The sequence below is a fragment of the Xenopus laevis genome, chromosome 1L, assembly GCF_017654675.1.
Source record: "Xenopus laevis strain J_2021 chromosome 1L, Xenopus_laevis_v10.1, whole genome shotgun sequence".
Classification (NCBI taxonomy): Eukaryota; Metazoa; Chordata; class Amphibia; order Anura; family Pipidae; genus Xenopus; species Xenopus laevis.
In genome coordinates this window covers 185354491-185372126 of record NC_054371.1, presented here as the reverse complement: position 1 = coordinate 185372126, position 17636 = coordinate 185354491, and the positions used below count along the sequence as shown (strand labels likewise).

General features: G+C 40.7%; 1 protein-coding gene across 2 annotated transcripts in view; it reads left to right on the top strand.

The window, feature by feature from the left end:
* The first annotated feature begins 13524 nt into the window (after positions 1 to 13524).
* tnfaip8.L (TNF alpha induced protein 8 L homeolog) overlaps positions 13525 to 17636 on the top strand; it is a 65615-nt gene continuing 61503 nt past the window's right edge. The window contains exon 1 of one of the 2 annotated variants that reach the window (XM_018264245.2): positions 13525 to 13621. Coding sequence is in view for 1 of the 2 variants with exons in the window: in XM_018264243.2 (XP_018119732.1) it covers position 13864 (1 nt within the window). In the remaining variant the exon portion in view is untranslated. The other variant, XM_018264243.2, reaches the window with a different exon arrangement.

Genomic DNA, 17636 nt, shown 5'->3' with positions numbered 1-17636 from the left:
GCTTTGAGGTCACTGAGAGCAACATCCAAGGGGAGCTACTGGTTGGGAATCACTGATTGAGACTGTGAGAATCTGAGATGATTTGCAATTTGTGGTTTTTGAGTTCTTTAGCTTTTTATTCAGCAGCTCTCCCGTTTGCAATAAGAGACTGGAATATAATTAGGAGAGGCCTGATCAGAAAGACGAGCAAGAATAAGTAGCAATAAAAATTAATTTGTAGCCTTAGAGAATTTTTTTTAATGGGATCAGTGACTCCCATTGGAAAGTTGGAAAGAGTCGGAAGAAGAAATAAATAATTCAAAAACTAAAAATAAATAAATAATGAAGACCAGTTGAAAAGTTGCTTAGAATTAATCATTCTATAATATACTAAAAGTTAACTTCTGCCTTTGGGTTGAGCAGTGGGATCACTTCCGATATTCAGCTCTTACTTGTTCTTGGATCCTCGTCCATACACAGTGAGGGTGGGCCAGCATTATGGCGTCCCAGAGCACAGGACTGGTTTATGGGCACATAAGAAGCACACAGGCAGGTAACAGCACAACCAAACGTATGCCTATGGTAAGGAACAAATGCTCAATTCGTAGAAAACAGTGTGAGTGCACCTTGCCTTGCAGATAACAGCTGCTTTGAATCTTCCTGACAGATCACAGCTGAATTGAATTTTTCTGCAGTAGGTAAAAAGCCTAAAGGTTGTACCCTGTTATTATTTTTATTTGCCAAATTTTCCTTTGTTAAACCACCTTTTTCGTCTATAGTATTTGGACTTTTTTGAGTTTGGACATTTATTTATATTTTTTTGGATTTCTTAATATAACCATTTATAAAAAAATGTTTTTGATTTTTTTTTTAGATAAAAATTTTTTTTTCACATGGTGGGAGGGGCAAGCAGACTATTTAATGGTTGTACTAATTGCATGTTAACAACACCTGACGAAGGGGCGTGCCCCCGAAACGTTGTGCATCTTATGACACAATAAACACTTAGGGGTTTACCCCACATTGCAATTTGTTCCTGTGTGCCGATTCCTCCTTTCTTTGCTTTACAAAGGAACAAATGCTCAACAGGAGCGTAACTTAGTTTGGATTTGTGGTATAGTCTCTTTAGGCAGCACCTGGCCCCAGGCAACAGTCTCACATCCAAATAGCTTATTTAATAAATCTGGGCCACCAGTCTTCTTTAGGCTACAACAAACAAGGGAAAGTTTTGCTCACCACTATTTTTTAAAACCATTAGGCGGGGGTGCAATGAGGCTGTGACCACAAAATACATATAGACAAATACAAGAGTCCTCTGCACTCAACCCATTATCAATATATTTAAGACAGTGACATTTTGTGCACACTGCTACTGAAAAATGCCTTACCCTTTAAACAACACAGGGATTGTTTGTCCATATATTGCAGTATATTTAAGCTGGCCAACTACGTCAAAGTCATCCCATATCTGGCCAGTCCTACGCTTAATTTTCATCTGATTCATTAAGAATTCAATTGCTTAATTATACATTTTACAAAGGGACTAAGTTTTACCTGCAACTTACTAGCTGCTTTCAAAGTAAGTTGCAGGTAAAACTTAGTCCCTTTGTAAAATGTATAATTAAGCAATTGAATTCTTAATGAATCAGATGAAAATGAAGCGTAGGACTGGCCAGATATGGGATGACTTTGACGTAGTTGGCCAGCTTAAATATATTGCAATATATGGACAAACAATCCCTGTGTTGTTTAAAGGGTAAGGCATTTTTTAGTAGCAGTATGCACAAAATGTCTCTGTCTTAAATATATTGATAATGGGTTGAGTGCAGAGGACCTCTTGTAGTTGACTATATGTTCTTTAGGCTACAAGTAGAGTGCAGGATTAACTTCCTCTGTAATTACTTCACAATCTCTCTACATCAAGTCCCTAATAAGATTCACCTGCAGCTTCCAGGCAGTCCATCACTGTGAGTATCCCACTTCTGTGGGTGGGTGGGTGTATAACAGGGTTATAGTTGAACCATCCAGGAACATAACACAGAGCAGCTCTGGGGAATTACAGTCCAAATGGAGGGGATGCCACAGCTTCTCCCACTCTGCTGTGCAGCCTCCAGCCCACACTGCAGCAAGTCTTTCCAGCAACTTCTTCCACAGGAAGCCCTCCCACTTCATCCAAACATAGAATATTTTGCCCCATTCTGCTGTATAAATTGCTTTATGTCCCATTACCTTTGGTTTCACTTACATAGTAAGACACACATCCATCAAGTTCAACCTTTTAATTTATTTTAATCTGCCTAACTGCCAGTTGATCCAGAGGAAGGCAAAAAACCTCCATCTGAAGCCTCTCCAATTTGCCTCAGAGGGGGGAAAAATTCCGTAAAAATATTTTTACATCCTAGGTGCATGACTTTACATTTATCAACATTGAATCTCATTTGCCACTTAGCTGCCCAGATTGCCAGTTTGTCAAGATCCTGTTACAAGGATGCCACATCCTGGATGGAATTAATTGGGCTGGATAGTTTTGTGTCATCTGCAAACACTGATACATTACTTACAACACCCTCCCCTGAGTCATTAATGAACAAGTTAAATAAAAGTATACCTAATACCGAGCCCTGAGGGACCCCTGTCCTGTCTAAAAGATAAATTTTCCCATAATAGACTTTCCCATAGATAGACTTTCCCATAATATATTTCAGCCTATGGGTCAGGCCCCAAAAATGGGTCTCTGTGATATTTCCTACTGATCTGATGGCCACTTGCTTCTATGTAAATTCCAAATTATAGATATTGGAAAAGTCAAAAAACCTTTGACGTAGAGGATCTTGAGGCTTTGTCTTTTTATTTAAAAAAAAAAAAAAGCCTCGCTTATCCAGGCCAATGATATGAAGAGTCACTCAACAGGTTTATATTGTCTAAAAACTTCTTTTTCTCTTTTCTCTTTCTAAAACTTGGGGAAGAAATGTTCTTTTCTGGTGATTTAGAAATAATATCCAATTATTTTCCAAATATCCTTTTCCCCCTCAAAGTATAGCTTGACTAACACCACAGCAAGAAAGGACTTAGAACGTGAGTTGCAATGAGCAGTTTCTTACATGCTATGTCTCTTCGTTGGCTGAGTGAAGTCATTAAAAAGCTATTCTTGGATGTCTTTGCCACAGGGGCATCTCCAGTGGGAGGAATGTCCTAATTCTTTTCCAAATCCTCTGAAACCTTGCTTCAGTTAGTAATCTCTAAAAATACGTTATTAATAATCTGCTAGAAATCATTTGCTACTTTTAGGGGCTGATTCACCAAGGGTCGAATATCGAGGGTTAATTAACCCTCGATATTCGACTGGGAATTGAAATCCTTCGACTTCGAATATCGAAGTCGAAGGATTTAGCGCAAATAGTGCGATCGTACGATCAAAAAAAGTTAGGCAAGCCTATGGGGACCTTCCCCATAGGCTAACATTGACTTCGGTAGCTTTTAGATGGCGAACTAGGGGCTCGAAGATTTTTTTAAAGAGACAGTACTTCGACTATCGAATGGTCGAATAGTCGAACGATTTTTAGTTCGAATCCTTCGATTCGAAGTCGATGGTCGAAGTAGCCCAAAAAAACCTTCGAAATTCGACGTTTTTTTTACTTTGAATCCTTCACTCGAAGTTAGTGAATCGGCCCCTTAGTGATGGGTGAATTTAATTTGTGAAACCGACTCCGGCCCACTTTCGGAAGCCGGCGTCCACAAACGAGACGGCAGTGCCGGTTCGCGAATTTTTCGCCCCAAATTCGCCCATCACTAGCTACTTTGTATTCATCAAGTCCTGTATCTCTGCTAAGCCACTATACCACTTCATGGTAAATCCTATATGGTGGCCCTATTTGCCTCTAGTTGTATTTTTCATTGGCTGAAACCTACAGAAGCTGCTCGACTGCATTTACTGGTAAACATGATTCCTAACCAAAGTGTTGGTCCTCCCCCACTTATATAGTGGAGACATTTCCAATAACAACATCAAAGAGGTTGTGTAGGTGCTACAACTATGTGGAAGTTTGATCTGCCTTCTTGCCAAATCACTCTGCTAAAATACAAATTGGGTTGAGGCGTTGTGGTAGAACTCCAAGCATAATGAACATATATGTAACGTATAATAAAATTGACTAAAAGAAAGAACATGTGTACAAACTAATGCTAGCCTAACGTGAAACAAAAATAAACCAAGGTCAGAATTTAGATTGTTTCTACATATAAACTAATTATAGATAATATATAAAGGGGAAGCAAAAGAAAAAGAGTTTACCTTGGAAAAAAACCTTATTGGCCACAAGATGTCCTCGTCATACCTCATAAAAATGTTGTTTTTAAATATCAAAATCCACTGAAAAAGTAAGGTCATCAAAAGGCAACACATTAAGGGGCAGATTTATCAAAATGTGAGTTTAGGTTTTAATAAATAGAAACACCCACGTTCTATTCCTTTCTATGGGATTTTTGGAAGCGTGTTCTGACTTTTACCCATTGATAAATATGCTTCTATAAATCCCATAGGAATGACTAGAACATGGGTGAGTTTTTATTTATTAAAATCTAAACTCACATTTTGATAAATCTGCCCCTAAATAGCCTTTTATCACAACTATTAATAGCAAGATGCATTATTTTTCAAATAAATCACTTGTTTTGAGCAGACAGTCATTTTACTAAGATGGCAACTGTTTGTCCTGTATTTGCATACACCACTGTGTTCTCTAGCATTGCTCTGCAGGTTTCCATGTCTTGATGTATTTGTGTATATATTATTAGTACTTTTTTTTTCTCCACGACACAAGTAGTTTATGTATTCTTCCACAACTCTGCACTCCAGGCTTCTGTGGACTTGAAAAGCCAGGGCCTATTTTGAATCCCAGTCTGGACCTGCTGCACTTCAGTTAGGAACAGGATTTAAAGGAGAATCCAACCCCCCATGGTGATAAGTCCCTCTGCCCCCCCCCTGCCTCTCCCCTTCTAAGTGATACCCCAGAATTGTGTCCCCTGTACAATTACTGACCGCACATTCAGAGTAAGCACAGCGGAGCTCATGGGCACCATCTTCCAGGGCTTTGGTAATCTTCGGGTCTTCTTCCTTCCCTTCGTTAATTTCCGGCACATGTAGGAAGATCGCTCCAACTGTACATGCGCCAATACGGCGCTCACTTTATGAAGAATACCGAAGTGAAGAAGATGGCGCCCGTGAGCTCCGCTGCGCTTACTCTGCATGTGCGGTCAGTAGTCCTACAGGGGACATAATTCTGGGGTAACACTTAGTAGGGGGAGGCAGGCAGTAGGGATTTATCAATGTGAGGGGTTTAGTTCTCCTTTAAAAGGTATGGGACAGTGGGACCATGGGGGCATCAGTATTAAAGACTGTATTTCTGTCCTGTCTGTGTCTAAGTTTTTATTGATTGGAACTATGGGAAACTGTTTTGATCACTTTATTGTTGTGCAACTCAAAGATTTGCGAACGTTTTCTAATTGTTTTCCTAACCAGTAGAACATCAGACTAGATAGATGTAGATAGATAAGACGTCAATATCTCTTTAAGTGGGATTGTTTTTTGTTTGCCCTGATTCTGACATTGTCAGCATATGGCTGCTATTCAGTTTTCCTCACATAGGCTTAGATGCTTCCAGAGACTGTCTGCACAGCATAGAACTCAGCTAATAGATAAAAAGGCAGCCATAGCCATAAATAGACTAAGACTATTCAGTACAATAAGCGTTATGTGGCCTCTACTGAGTGTCCTTCTGCTTCTCAGCCAGCCTACAACTCCCATCTCTCAAAAACCACTGGATTACTCTTTCACTTTCTTTCCTGCAATGCAAGACGAAATCACAGCACCATCCAAATCGTGTATAATCTTAAAAAGCCTTTATTGGATTTTCTGGCTTGGATCTCAAACGAACAACGTTTCAGGCCTATGTGGCCTTTTGTCAAGTTAATGAACTGCTACAGATTGCAAAGTTTTATACTCACACATTAGATCGCCCTCTATAGGTGAGCAATAAGAGTTAATTGATACAAAGAAAAAGACATAAAGGCAACATTGTCAGATAAATTGTAGTATATAGGTAAAGTATCCACTTATTTCCTGGTAATTGTATTCATCACGATAAAAGGTTTGAATCTCATAGTACAGTATCTGCAAAACAATAAAAATGACCAATGTTTGTAAAAAATTATCTGATCATAATATTATTAAAAACAACCCTTAAAATTCTATCGGTATATGGGATGCAAGTCATATTCGCGATTAAGGCCATGGGGTTCCAGCGTTTCTAAGCGACGTATCCATTTAGCTTCCTTTTTAAGTGGCATTTTAGCACGGTCACCACCGAGGCGAAGTTTTGGAATATTGTCGATTACTTGAAACTTTAATTGCTGGACCCCATGACCCTTTTCAGCAAAATGACTAGAAACCGCCTGATCTAATTTTTTAAGTTTCACTGCAGATTTGTGCTCACGTATTCTATCTTTGATGGCACGAGTTGTCTGCCCTACATATAGTCGGCCACATGGGCATTTTATCACGTAGACTACAAATGTAGTATTGCATGTATAGAAGCCATGGATTTTTATCGGAGTGCCCTTCCGTGGATGATGTACAACATCACCTTTAAGCACATTGGAGCAACAATTGCACGACAGGCAAGGGAAAGTGCCATTTTTTCTAGGGCGTAAGACCCGTTCTTCCCTTAAATTTCCTCCCAAATCTGATTTGACCAATGTGGATCCAATGGTATTGTTCCTTTTGTATGAAATGAGTGGCATATTTTGGAAAAATTCTACCTCAGGGACCCCATCTCTTAATATACCCCAATGTTTTCGTATAATCTTAGCGACCTCTTGGCTCACTGTATTAAATTTAGAAACAAAAGGGATACGTTTTTGATCCCTCTTGTAATCACATTGGAGACTTACATGTGAGTCCTCAATCCCCTCACGTTGCTTTTTAAGGAGACCTGGGGGATAACCTCTCTGCAAAAAATTATTTTCCATTTCATCCAATCTCTCCTGTTGCAAACTACCCTCTGTGACAATCCGCTTGACGCGGACAAATTGTGATTTGGGTAACGATTTCCTAGTTTGCATAGGATGGAATGAATTATAATGGAGCAGAGTGTTTCTATCTGAGGATTTGCGAAACAGATCTGTAATCAAAATGCCACCCTTCTTGATGATAGAAGTATCCAAAAATGCAATCTGTTCACTATCCGAATTCAAGGTGAATTTAATGAAGGGTAAGGCAGCATTAATCTCTTGATGGAAAGAATTAAGGGTCCATGGTGGCCCCGTCCATATGGCGAACACATCATCGATAAAACGAAACCACGCAACACAATGTTGCTTAAATAATATATTTGGATATATAAATTTTTGTTCAAATTCATTCATGAAAATGTTCGCATATGACGGGGCCACATTTGAACCCATTGCTGTACCCCTTTTCTGTATATAGAAACTGTCTTGGAACATAAAGTAATTATTATAAAGGACCAATTCCAGACATTGCATGATAAACTTCCTTTGTGATCCATCCATGGTCGGCTCCTCCGTCAGTCCGATGCGGACAGCCTCCAGACCCCCATCATGAGGGATGGAGGTGTAGAGGCTCTCCACATCAAACGTGACTAGGATCGCATGCGACGGAATATGTTTAAATTTTTGTAGTTTAAGCAAAACGTCATTTGTGTCCTTTAAATAAGATCTATGTTCCAAGACATAACCATTGATTATTTTGTCAACAAAGATTGAGAGTGGAGACAAAACCGAATTCATGCACGATACAATTGGACGGCCAGGTGGATTGTCTAACCGTTTGTGAATTTTTGGCAATATATAGAATATGGGGGTAACAGGGGCAGCTTGTTGAAGGAATTGGGCTAATATATGATCTATTACTTTAAGCTGTAGAGCATCTTTGATAAGGTGCTCTACCTTTTTCTGTATGGCAAACAAGGGGTTAACATCAACACAATCGTAGGTATCAGTATCTTGCAATTGCCGCCTTATTTCACTTATGTACATTGCCTTGTCCATAATAACTATGGCTCCACCCTTGTCAGCCGGTTTAACTATTAACGAATCATTTTGTTTAATTGCTGACAGGGCATTGTATTCACTAGCGGAAATATTATAAGGTACTTTGTGAAGCTCCCCATTTCTATATTTAACCTCCAAATCCACCATATCACGTTTTACTTGTGTTACAAACGCATCAACAAAAACATTGCCCCCCTCCGGTCTATAATTACTAGGTGTTTTGAGTCCCAAAGAATGTCCCATGAAGGTATTAATACAGGGATTGCCAGAGTCACTTGTATCTTTTACAAATTGTGCCTTCAATTTAATGTCTCTGAAGAAACGGTATAGTTCTAGGTCTAACTGAAAAAAATCCGGACCAGTCACTAGGGCATAGGATAGCCCCTTAGCTAAGACTTGTTGTTGGTCTAACGTAAGTGAAATGCTGGATATATTTACCACTATCTCCGCCTGCGATAGGTTCCCTGGCGACCTCTCTTTTTTTCTATGTTTTCTCCCTGCGCGCCTTCTCCTTCGGATGCAGCGTCTGTCGCTTGTGATCCACTTAAAAAAGAAGACGTTGTAGAATTTGAGTCGGATCTGGGGCGTACAGGCGAGTCGCCTCGTGGTGGATGTGCTCTGTGCCCCCCGTGGGTTCCTAAACTGCGCTTGTTTCCTCCCATGCCTTCATATACAGACCTGTTCCAACGGTACACGTTACCAGTGCTGTAGTCGCCGGCGTCTCTTTGAAATTTAGAGCGCTTCCGCGCTTCCACTTCACTCCGGAACTTCCGAACATGGTCCGCCAGCTTATCGGTTCCCTCTGAAACAATATCAGGAGGAAAGGAGTTCCGTATCTCCAGTTCCTGCGAAGCGATCTGCTGCTTAATCGCAGGTAATTCTTTTTGGAGACGCTCCATAGTAGCCAGCATTAGATCTAGGGAGCACTTATTGATAATAGCCATTGGATCCACATTGGTCAAATCAGATTTGGGAGGAAATTTAAGGGAAGAACGGGTCTTACGCCCTAGAAACAATGGCACTTTCCCTTGCCTGTCGTGCAATTGTTGCTCCAATGTGCTTAAAGGTGATGTTGTACATCATCCACGGAAGGGCACTCCAATAAAAATCCATGGTTTCTATACATGCAATACTACATTTGTAGTCTACGTGATAAAATGCCCATGTGGCCGACTATATGTAGGGCAGACAACTCGTGCCATCAAAGATAGAATACGTGAGCACAAATCTGCAGTGAAACTTAAAAAATTAGATCAGGCGGTTTCTAGTCATTTTGCTGAAAAGGGTCATGGGGTCCAGCAATTAAAGTTTCAAGTAATCGACAATATTCCAAAACTTTGCCGCGGTGGTGACCGTGCTAAAATGCCACTTAAAAAGGAAGCTAAATGGATACGTCGCTTAGCAACGCTGGAACCCCATGGCCTTAATCGCGAATATGACTTGCATCCCATATACCGATAGAATTTTAAGGGTTGTTTTTAATAATATTATGATCAGACAATTTTTACAAACATTGGTCATTTTTATTGTTTTGCAGATACTGTACTATGAGATTCAAACCTTTACCGTGATGAATACAATTACCAGGAAATAAGTGGATACTTTACCTATATACTACAATGTATCTGACAAAGTTGCCTTTATGTCTTTTTCTTTGTATCAATTAACTCTTATTGCTCACCTATAGAGGGCGATCTAATGTGTGAGTATAAAACTTTGCAATCTGTAGTAGTTCATTAACTTGACAAAAGGCCACATAGGCCTGAAACGTTGTTCGTTTGAGATCCAAGCCAGAAAATCCAATAAAGGCTTTTTAAGATTATACACGATTTGGATGGTGCTGTGATTTCGTCTTGCATTGCTTATCCGGTTGGAGTGGACAACCTCGCACGTGCACCTGTTTGACAAATTTGTGGTTTGGGTGAGTGCTGACCAATTGTTCCAACTTTCTTTCCTGCACTGCCAGCACATTTTGTCTTACGTCTGATGATTGTCCTGTAAAGCTGGTGATACATAATTAGACCTTGAGATAGTCAATATGGGCTGATCTACAGTAATTGAATGATTTGATCATAATTGCTGCTAAACTGACAGTCAGATCAAGGACCACAACAACTCACCTCAATTTGACTGAGAAATCAAAGCTGCTTGACATCTGGCTGATTTTCTTTCAGATACAGTCGGGTGGACCTATCAGAGGGTCCCATACACAGGTAGATACGTTGCCAAATTAGTCTGAAGGGCCCAAATCAGCAGCCAAAGGCCTGAGATAAACTACTTGAGAGATACAACATTTAGATTTTATAACAGCAAAGTGTGGTCTAAAGTGTTCATGCCTATCAGCCATTAGGAGTGAAGGGACCTATATACTGTAGTACACCGAAGAAATATATTTTGTGATTAAAGAGAATTATCATGACTTTTAACTGAATATCTCTGGTCTTGTGGATCCGTTTGAGTGCCGGTCAGCCCTGCTTCTTTATCTTCTACTTTATATTTATACACAACATAACACAAGTTTTTTTTTTCTATTTCTATCTAATTCAGGGGTCCCCAACATTTTTTTACTCATGAGCCACATAAAAAGAGTTGTGGAGCAACACAAGCATGAAAATGGGGTACCAAATAAGGGCTGTGATTGGCTATTTGGTAGCCCCTATGTGGACTCGCAGCCTACAGGAGGCTCTACTTGGCACTATACTTAGTTTGTATGCAATTAAAACTTGCCTCCAAGCCTGGAATTCAAAAATGAGCACCTGGTTTGAGGCCACTGAGAGCAACATCCAAGGGGTTGGAGAGCAACATGTTGCTCACCACCTACTGGTTGGCGATCACTGATCTAATTGAATAAAATCTCTGACTTGTTTCTTTTAAATATCCCATAATCTGCCGTTTGAGACAAGACCAAGACCCGAGATTCTGTGCAGTAACATCTTCAAGGGAAACAGAATGGATTGAGTAGCAGCAGAGAAGGAACAGTGACTGTCTACAGCCAATAGCAATCTATGACATCACGTAATGGCTTATGATGGCACATGCACACAGACAGCGAGTCCGCCATCTTGTGGACATCACGGCATAAATCATGGCTGCCCGGAAACAACAGGAATAGATGTTAACAAGTTAGCATAATGTAAGTTAATGACGTGTTCTTTAGAAATATAAACTTAGCAATTAAATGCTTTAAAGGAGTCTCTATCTGATGGGCAAAACCATTAATAAGGCTTTGCCTGTACTTTTTGCATTGATGTGTTTGTTGTGCTCCTACTTGCGGTCATAGAGTGAATGTTTGTTAGTTTAACCTAATAAATAATGTACATTGCAATATATAAAACAACTATTACTGGCAATCCTTGGACAAGATATGTCTGGAGGAACACCAAAGCTTCTTTCTATAGCTATTTTGTTTTCCATATATTTCTTTTAATGCCTATTTACTCCATCAGTTTATTCCAGTTGCCCCATATTATATAAATAATAGAACATCATTTAAATTCCTAGCTTAAGTGGAATTTCAACCCAAAAAACTGTGTTGGAATAAAGAAAAAGTTAATTGTAATTAAAAACAGTATTTGCTTATTCCTTTCTGACTCCTGAAACAACATAGCCAAAGTCAGTCTTCGGCCACAGCTGTTTATCAGCTGGCCTCTCTTGATCTTCTACGTTGTTTCAGGAGTCAGAAGCAATAATGCAAAAACATATAAACAAACAGACAGGCACTGCTTTTGGTAGCAAAAACCATTTTGAAGTTTTTACAAGCCTTCCTGACATTCGATTTGGGTCAGTAATATTTGTTCGTGCTTTGGATATTTGATTTTTTTTTTATAAAATAAACCCCAATCGAATTTCGAGTATATTCGAATTTATAAGAATTAAAAAAAAACTCACATGAATTTGTGACTTGACCTTTGATAAATGTGTCTCTATGTATACACTATGTATATACATTATTATATTATTGTATTTATTGTTTTTATACATAGTGTATATACTAGGGATGCACCGAATCCAGGATTCGGACAGGGTTTGGCATTTTTCAGCAGGATTTGGCCGAATCCTTCTGCCCGGCCGAACCGAAACCTAATTTGCACATGCAAATTAAGGGAAGGGAGGGACTTTTTGTCTCAAAACAAGGAAGTAAAAAATGTTTTACCCTTCCCACCCCTAATTTGCATATTCAAATTAGGATTTGGTTTGGTATTCGTCCAAATCTTAAGTGAAGGATTCGGGGAATCCCTAATAGTGGATTCGGTGCATGCCTAGTATATACTATGTGGCGCTTATAGAGTTAATAAACTTAATGAAGTGTCAGGTGGAGAGCTGGACAAAAAAACAGGGGAATGATGTCCGGGGAGTTTCAGCAATCAGTGCCACCTTGAGAGGCAGCCTAGCTGATACCCCCCAATTACACTGCACACTTAAGGTGGCCATAGACGTAGGTATCTGTGATGTCGCCAAACAAGAGAATCTCTCCCCAATATACCCACATTGAAGTGGGCAATATCAGGCTGATCCGATTGTGAGCCCTAGGGCCCAACGATCGGATCATAATGGATCCTATATGGGCAGTCGGATCGCGGGGCCACATCGATGCGGTCGCAATCCAACGGTATTTTTTTTTAACCTGCCTCATCGAGATCTGGCCCACAGCATTTAAATGAAAACTATACCCCAAAATGAACACTTAAGCAACAGATGGTCTGTGTGCTGCCTCAGAGATCACCTGACGAGAAATACTGCAGCTCTAACTGTAACAGGAAGAAGTGTGGAAGCAAAAGACACAACTCTGTCTGTTAATTGGCTCATGTGACCTAAGAAGTATAGTTTGTTTGGTATGTTTGTGTGCACAGTGAATCGTACGATCCCAGGTGGTGACCCTTATTTTTTAAAATGGCAATTTTCTATTTATGATTACCCAATGGCACATACTACTAGAAAAGTATTTTATTATGAAAATGGTTTATTTACATGAAGCAGGATTTTACATATGAGCTGTTTTATGCAATATCTTTTTATAGAGACCTACATTGTTTGGGGGGAATAGTTTTCCTTTAAGTACAGTACAGCAGTTGAGTATTTCACACTTGAAAAAGGACCTGTGAGGCCCGAAACATGTTGTGTGGACTATAATAAAATTGCACTTTAGCAGTTATTCTGCAAGTTTGTTCCTCTGTTCTCCGCTTTTGATTGTTTACAAGAGTTGAGTATTTCGGTTTAGGTACAGTCGCAGGGTATTTCTGTACAGTAGTTGAGTATTTCTGGCAGAGCATTTATAGTCTTACTCGTTTGGAGGCTTTGGAGCTGCTGGAAGTGTAGTCGTTACAGATACAGCGAGTGTCAGCCCAATGACTACTGTGAGTAAAGCCTATGGGTGCGAGGCTCGAGCTTATTTGGGTATTTATATCACGTGCCCATTTAAACAGGTATTTGCGGTCACATGATGTCAGGCCCCCAGGCTACTCTCCTTCCATTACCCCGAGCCGCACTTACTACAGGGGGAGAGACTGGGCAGGTATTGGCCGAGAGGAGCAGCAGACACGCTCCCGCACGCCGAGCTATGTATGAGACTACGGTATGTGCCACGCCTCTCCCCGCCCACCTTCCTACCGGCTCCGCCCCTCCCCGAGCATCAACTTGCCTGTGTGTATGAGTGTGGCACGGTCCGGCGCCTCCGCTCGTATCTGCTGAGTGAGTGGTGGATGTGCATTGCCCGAGCACTGAGGCCGCTGACTGGAAACTGATTTTATTCAGACTCATCTGCTCTCTCCGTAGCACTCACTGTGCGCTGTATCCCGCCCGAGCGCCGCTGAGCCAAGTAAGTGAAGGTGTGAGAGTTGCGCGGCTCCCAGTCACTGCGCAGCCTCCCCTCGTCCTTCCGCGCCGACCAGCTCGCTGTGTCCCGGGACTCCTTTCTCTACGTGTTGCTGGGACTCTTGCCTGTAGCCTTGCGCTTGTTCAGCTGATGTTGTCAGGTGACTCCTGTCACACGTCTGGTCACTCTATTTACCTGCAGCCTCGGTCTCTTTTCATTACTAAGGGGTAAAAGTCACGAAAAGTAATAGTTTGCCCCCATAGACCAGGGCTAGAACGGAGGCTTCCCATTGGATCCCTCCCAGCAGCTGAAACCCACTAGGGATGGGTTCATTTATTTGCCTTGTTTCGCCACAAAAATGACGCCCGTAGACTTATATGGTGGAGTGCGTAAAAAAAAAAGACGCGTGTCAATAAAATTTCACTGCGCAACAACATTTTTTGGACGCCCATAGACTTTAATGGGCCGCCGGCGGAGAATTTTTGGTGAAAGAAATGGGTCTATCCATCCCTAAAACCTACTGTTAGTGCCACCTTCATGGACCCAATCTCCAAACTATTTCTCCTCCCCTCACTCAACCTCTAGTCTTCTAATCTATTATTTATTATTATATTATTTAGCCTCTCTGTTCCCATACAGAAGTAATTAATGACCAGGAAATGGAGAGAAACAGGAGGGGCCACTGAGTTTTACTGGTGTCCCTGTGGGTCAGTCCGACACCGGCACCTTTGTAGGCAAATGTCATCAGGGATGCAGCTTTACCCTGGGACACTCCAAATCACCAGCCTACTTTACTTGCTACTGGCCTGTGCCTGACAGTTTCATTTACACCCTAACCCAATGTAACATGCATGCCCCTGGGGACAGTAATGATATCCTTTATAGTGGCTGGGGGGCAGCAATTATATACTTTATAGAGGCTGGGGCATTAATGCTATCCTTTATAGAGGCTGGGGCAGTAATGGTATTTTTATAGAGACTGGGGGGCAGCAATGGTATCCTTTATAGAGGCTGGGGCAGTAATGGTATTTTTATAGAGACTGGGGGGCAGCAATGGTATCCTTTATAGAGGCTGGGGCAGTAATGGTATTTTTATAGAGGCTGGGGGGCAGCAATGGTATCCTTTATAGAGGCTGGGGCAGTAATGGTATTTTTATAGAGACTGGGGGGCAGCAATGGTATCCTTTATAGAGGCTGGGGCAGTAATGGTATTTTTATAGAGACTGGGGGGCAGCAATGGTATCCTTTATAGATATGGGGGGCAGCAATGGTATCCTTTATAGAGGCTGGGGCAGTAATGGTATTTTTATAGAGGCTGGGGGGCAGCAATGGTATCCTTTATAGAGGCTGGGGCAGTAATGGTATTTTTTTATAGAGGCTGGGGGGCAGCAATGGTATCCTTTATAGAGGCTGGGGCAGTAATGGTATTTTTATAGAGGCTGGGGGCAGCAATGGTATCCTTTATAGAGGCTGGGGCAGTAATGGTATTTTTATAGAGGCTGGGGCAGTAATGGTATTTTTATAGAGGCTGGGAGGCAGCAATGGTATCCTTTATAGAGGCTGGGGCAGTAATGGTATTTTTATAGAGGCTGGGAGGCAGCAATGGTATCCTTTATAGAGGCTGGGGCAGTAATGGTATTTTTATAGAGGCTGGGGGGCAGCAATGGTATCCTTACAGGGGTGGGCTGATTGTTACTGCTCATATGGTATTACACTGAGTAGCATATTTGCATCTATGGCCCTAGCCGCAGGAATCCATGAGACCTATCTGCACCCAGCTGCACAAAGTAGCCACAAATCTTAATGTGTAATAGGGCCATAACATTGTCAGAAAGGGGGTAACAACTGTGAACAGAGGTATTGGCTTGTCACCGAAAAGCCTCCTGTAGGGACTGTGGTAAAGGACAGACAGACACTGCCGATACTCTGGCCTGTTACTTGCCTTGTTTGCTTCTGATGATAAACTCATCTGCTGTTCATATTACACTGCCTGTGTTTATTGCAACTGCTGCTAGTTAGCCTGCTATTGTGCTAAAGACTATTGTGATACTAAACTCTATAGTTAGTATAGATATGAGTATAAATAATTTATGTGAGAGTAGGGAGGGGTGTGTGTATGGATGCTGGGTTTTCATTTGGAGGGGTTGAACTTGATGGACTTTGTCTTTTTTCAAGTGATTTAACTATGTAACTGTGCTGACTGTAAGTAGAACGAGTAGGTAAAGTAGATGTCCAACCTGCAGGCTGACAGGTCCTGTACGACTGCAGTTTCTAGCACAGCCTTTAAAGGCATTGTTGAGGTAACTTTTGGTATGATGTAGAGAGTGATTTCTGAGACAATTTGCAATTGGTTTTCATTTTTTATTATTTGCAGTTTTTGAGTTATTTTAGCTTTTTATTCAGCAACTCTCCAGTTAGTAATTTCAGCAATCTCGTTGTTAGGGTCCAAATTACCCTAGCAAACATGCACTGATTTGAATAAAAGACTGGAATATGAATAGGAGAGGGACTGAATAGAAGGATCAGTAATAAAAGTAGTAATAACAATACATTTGTAGCCTTACAGAGCATTTGTTTTTTTAGATGAGATCAGTGACCCCAATTTAAAAGCTGGAAGGGTCAGAAGAAGACAAATAATTAAAAAATGATATAAAATAAATAATGAAGACCAGTTGAAAAGTTGCTTAGAATTAGCCATTCTATAACATTACCTAAAAACTAAAAGTTAACTTAAAGGAATTGTCTCATGATTTTTATTTCTAAATTACACTATTTACACTGCAAATAATTCACTCTACAATATAAAATTTCATTCCGGAATCAGCAAGTGTTTTTTTTTTTTTAGTTGTAATATTGGTGTGAAGGCGCCATCTCAGGTCATTTTGTCTGGTCATGTGATTTCAGTAAGAGCCAGCACTTTAGGATGGAACTGCTTTATGGCTTTTGTTTCTCCTACTCAATTTAAGTGAATGTTTCGCAGTGGGACCTGGATTTTACTATTGAGTGCTGTTCTTAGATCTACCAGGCAACTGTTATCTTATGTTAAGGAGCTGCTATCTGGTTATCTTCCCATTGTTCTGTTGTTAGGCTGCTGGGGAGTGGGGGGTGGGGAAAGGGAGGGGTTGATATCACTCCAACTTGCAGTAAAGAGTGACTGAAGTTTATCAGAGCACAAGTCACATGACTGGGAGCAGCTGGGAAACTGACAATATGTCAGATTTCAAAATTAAATATAAAAAAATCTGTTTGCTCTTTTGAGAAATGGATTTCAGTGCAGAATTCTACTGGAGCAGCACTATTAACTGATGCGTTTTGAAATCGTGACAGTATCCCTTTAAAGGTGAACCACCCCAGATTAAAACAGCATTTTTGAGTGGTGTATTTTGGGAATAGAATCTGTAGAACGATTATGCATAAGGACATTCCATGGCTGGGAATGTACAAATAGTATCACAATATGAGCACACAAACAAAGTCGTGTACAATAGTGTCTGCAGAAAGCAACTTCCTAAACGTTTGTTACAAATGTAGCTGCTCTATTGTGGCAATGCAAACACTGTCCGTATGGTTATTTTATCATTCAACCTGTTCTGCAGGAATGATTGGAGAATAGTAATGCTGCAGCCTGTGCTTACCTCTGTGCTTCACGGCATGAGCACAAACTGCCAGCAAACACAATGAGAACAGTAATTGAGAATAATAATAATGTATTTGCTGGATACTGTTTATAGAGTTCTTAATATAGTTAATTGCCCGTAGGTTTATTTAGACTGTA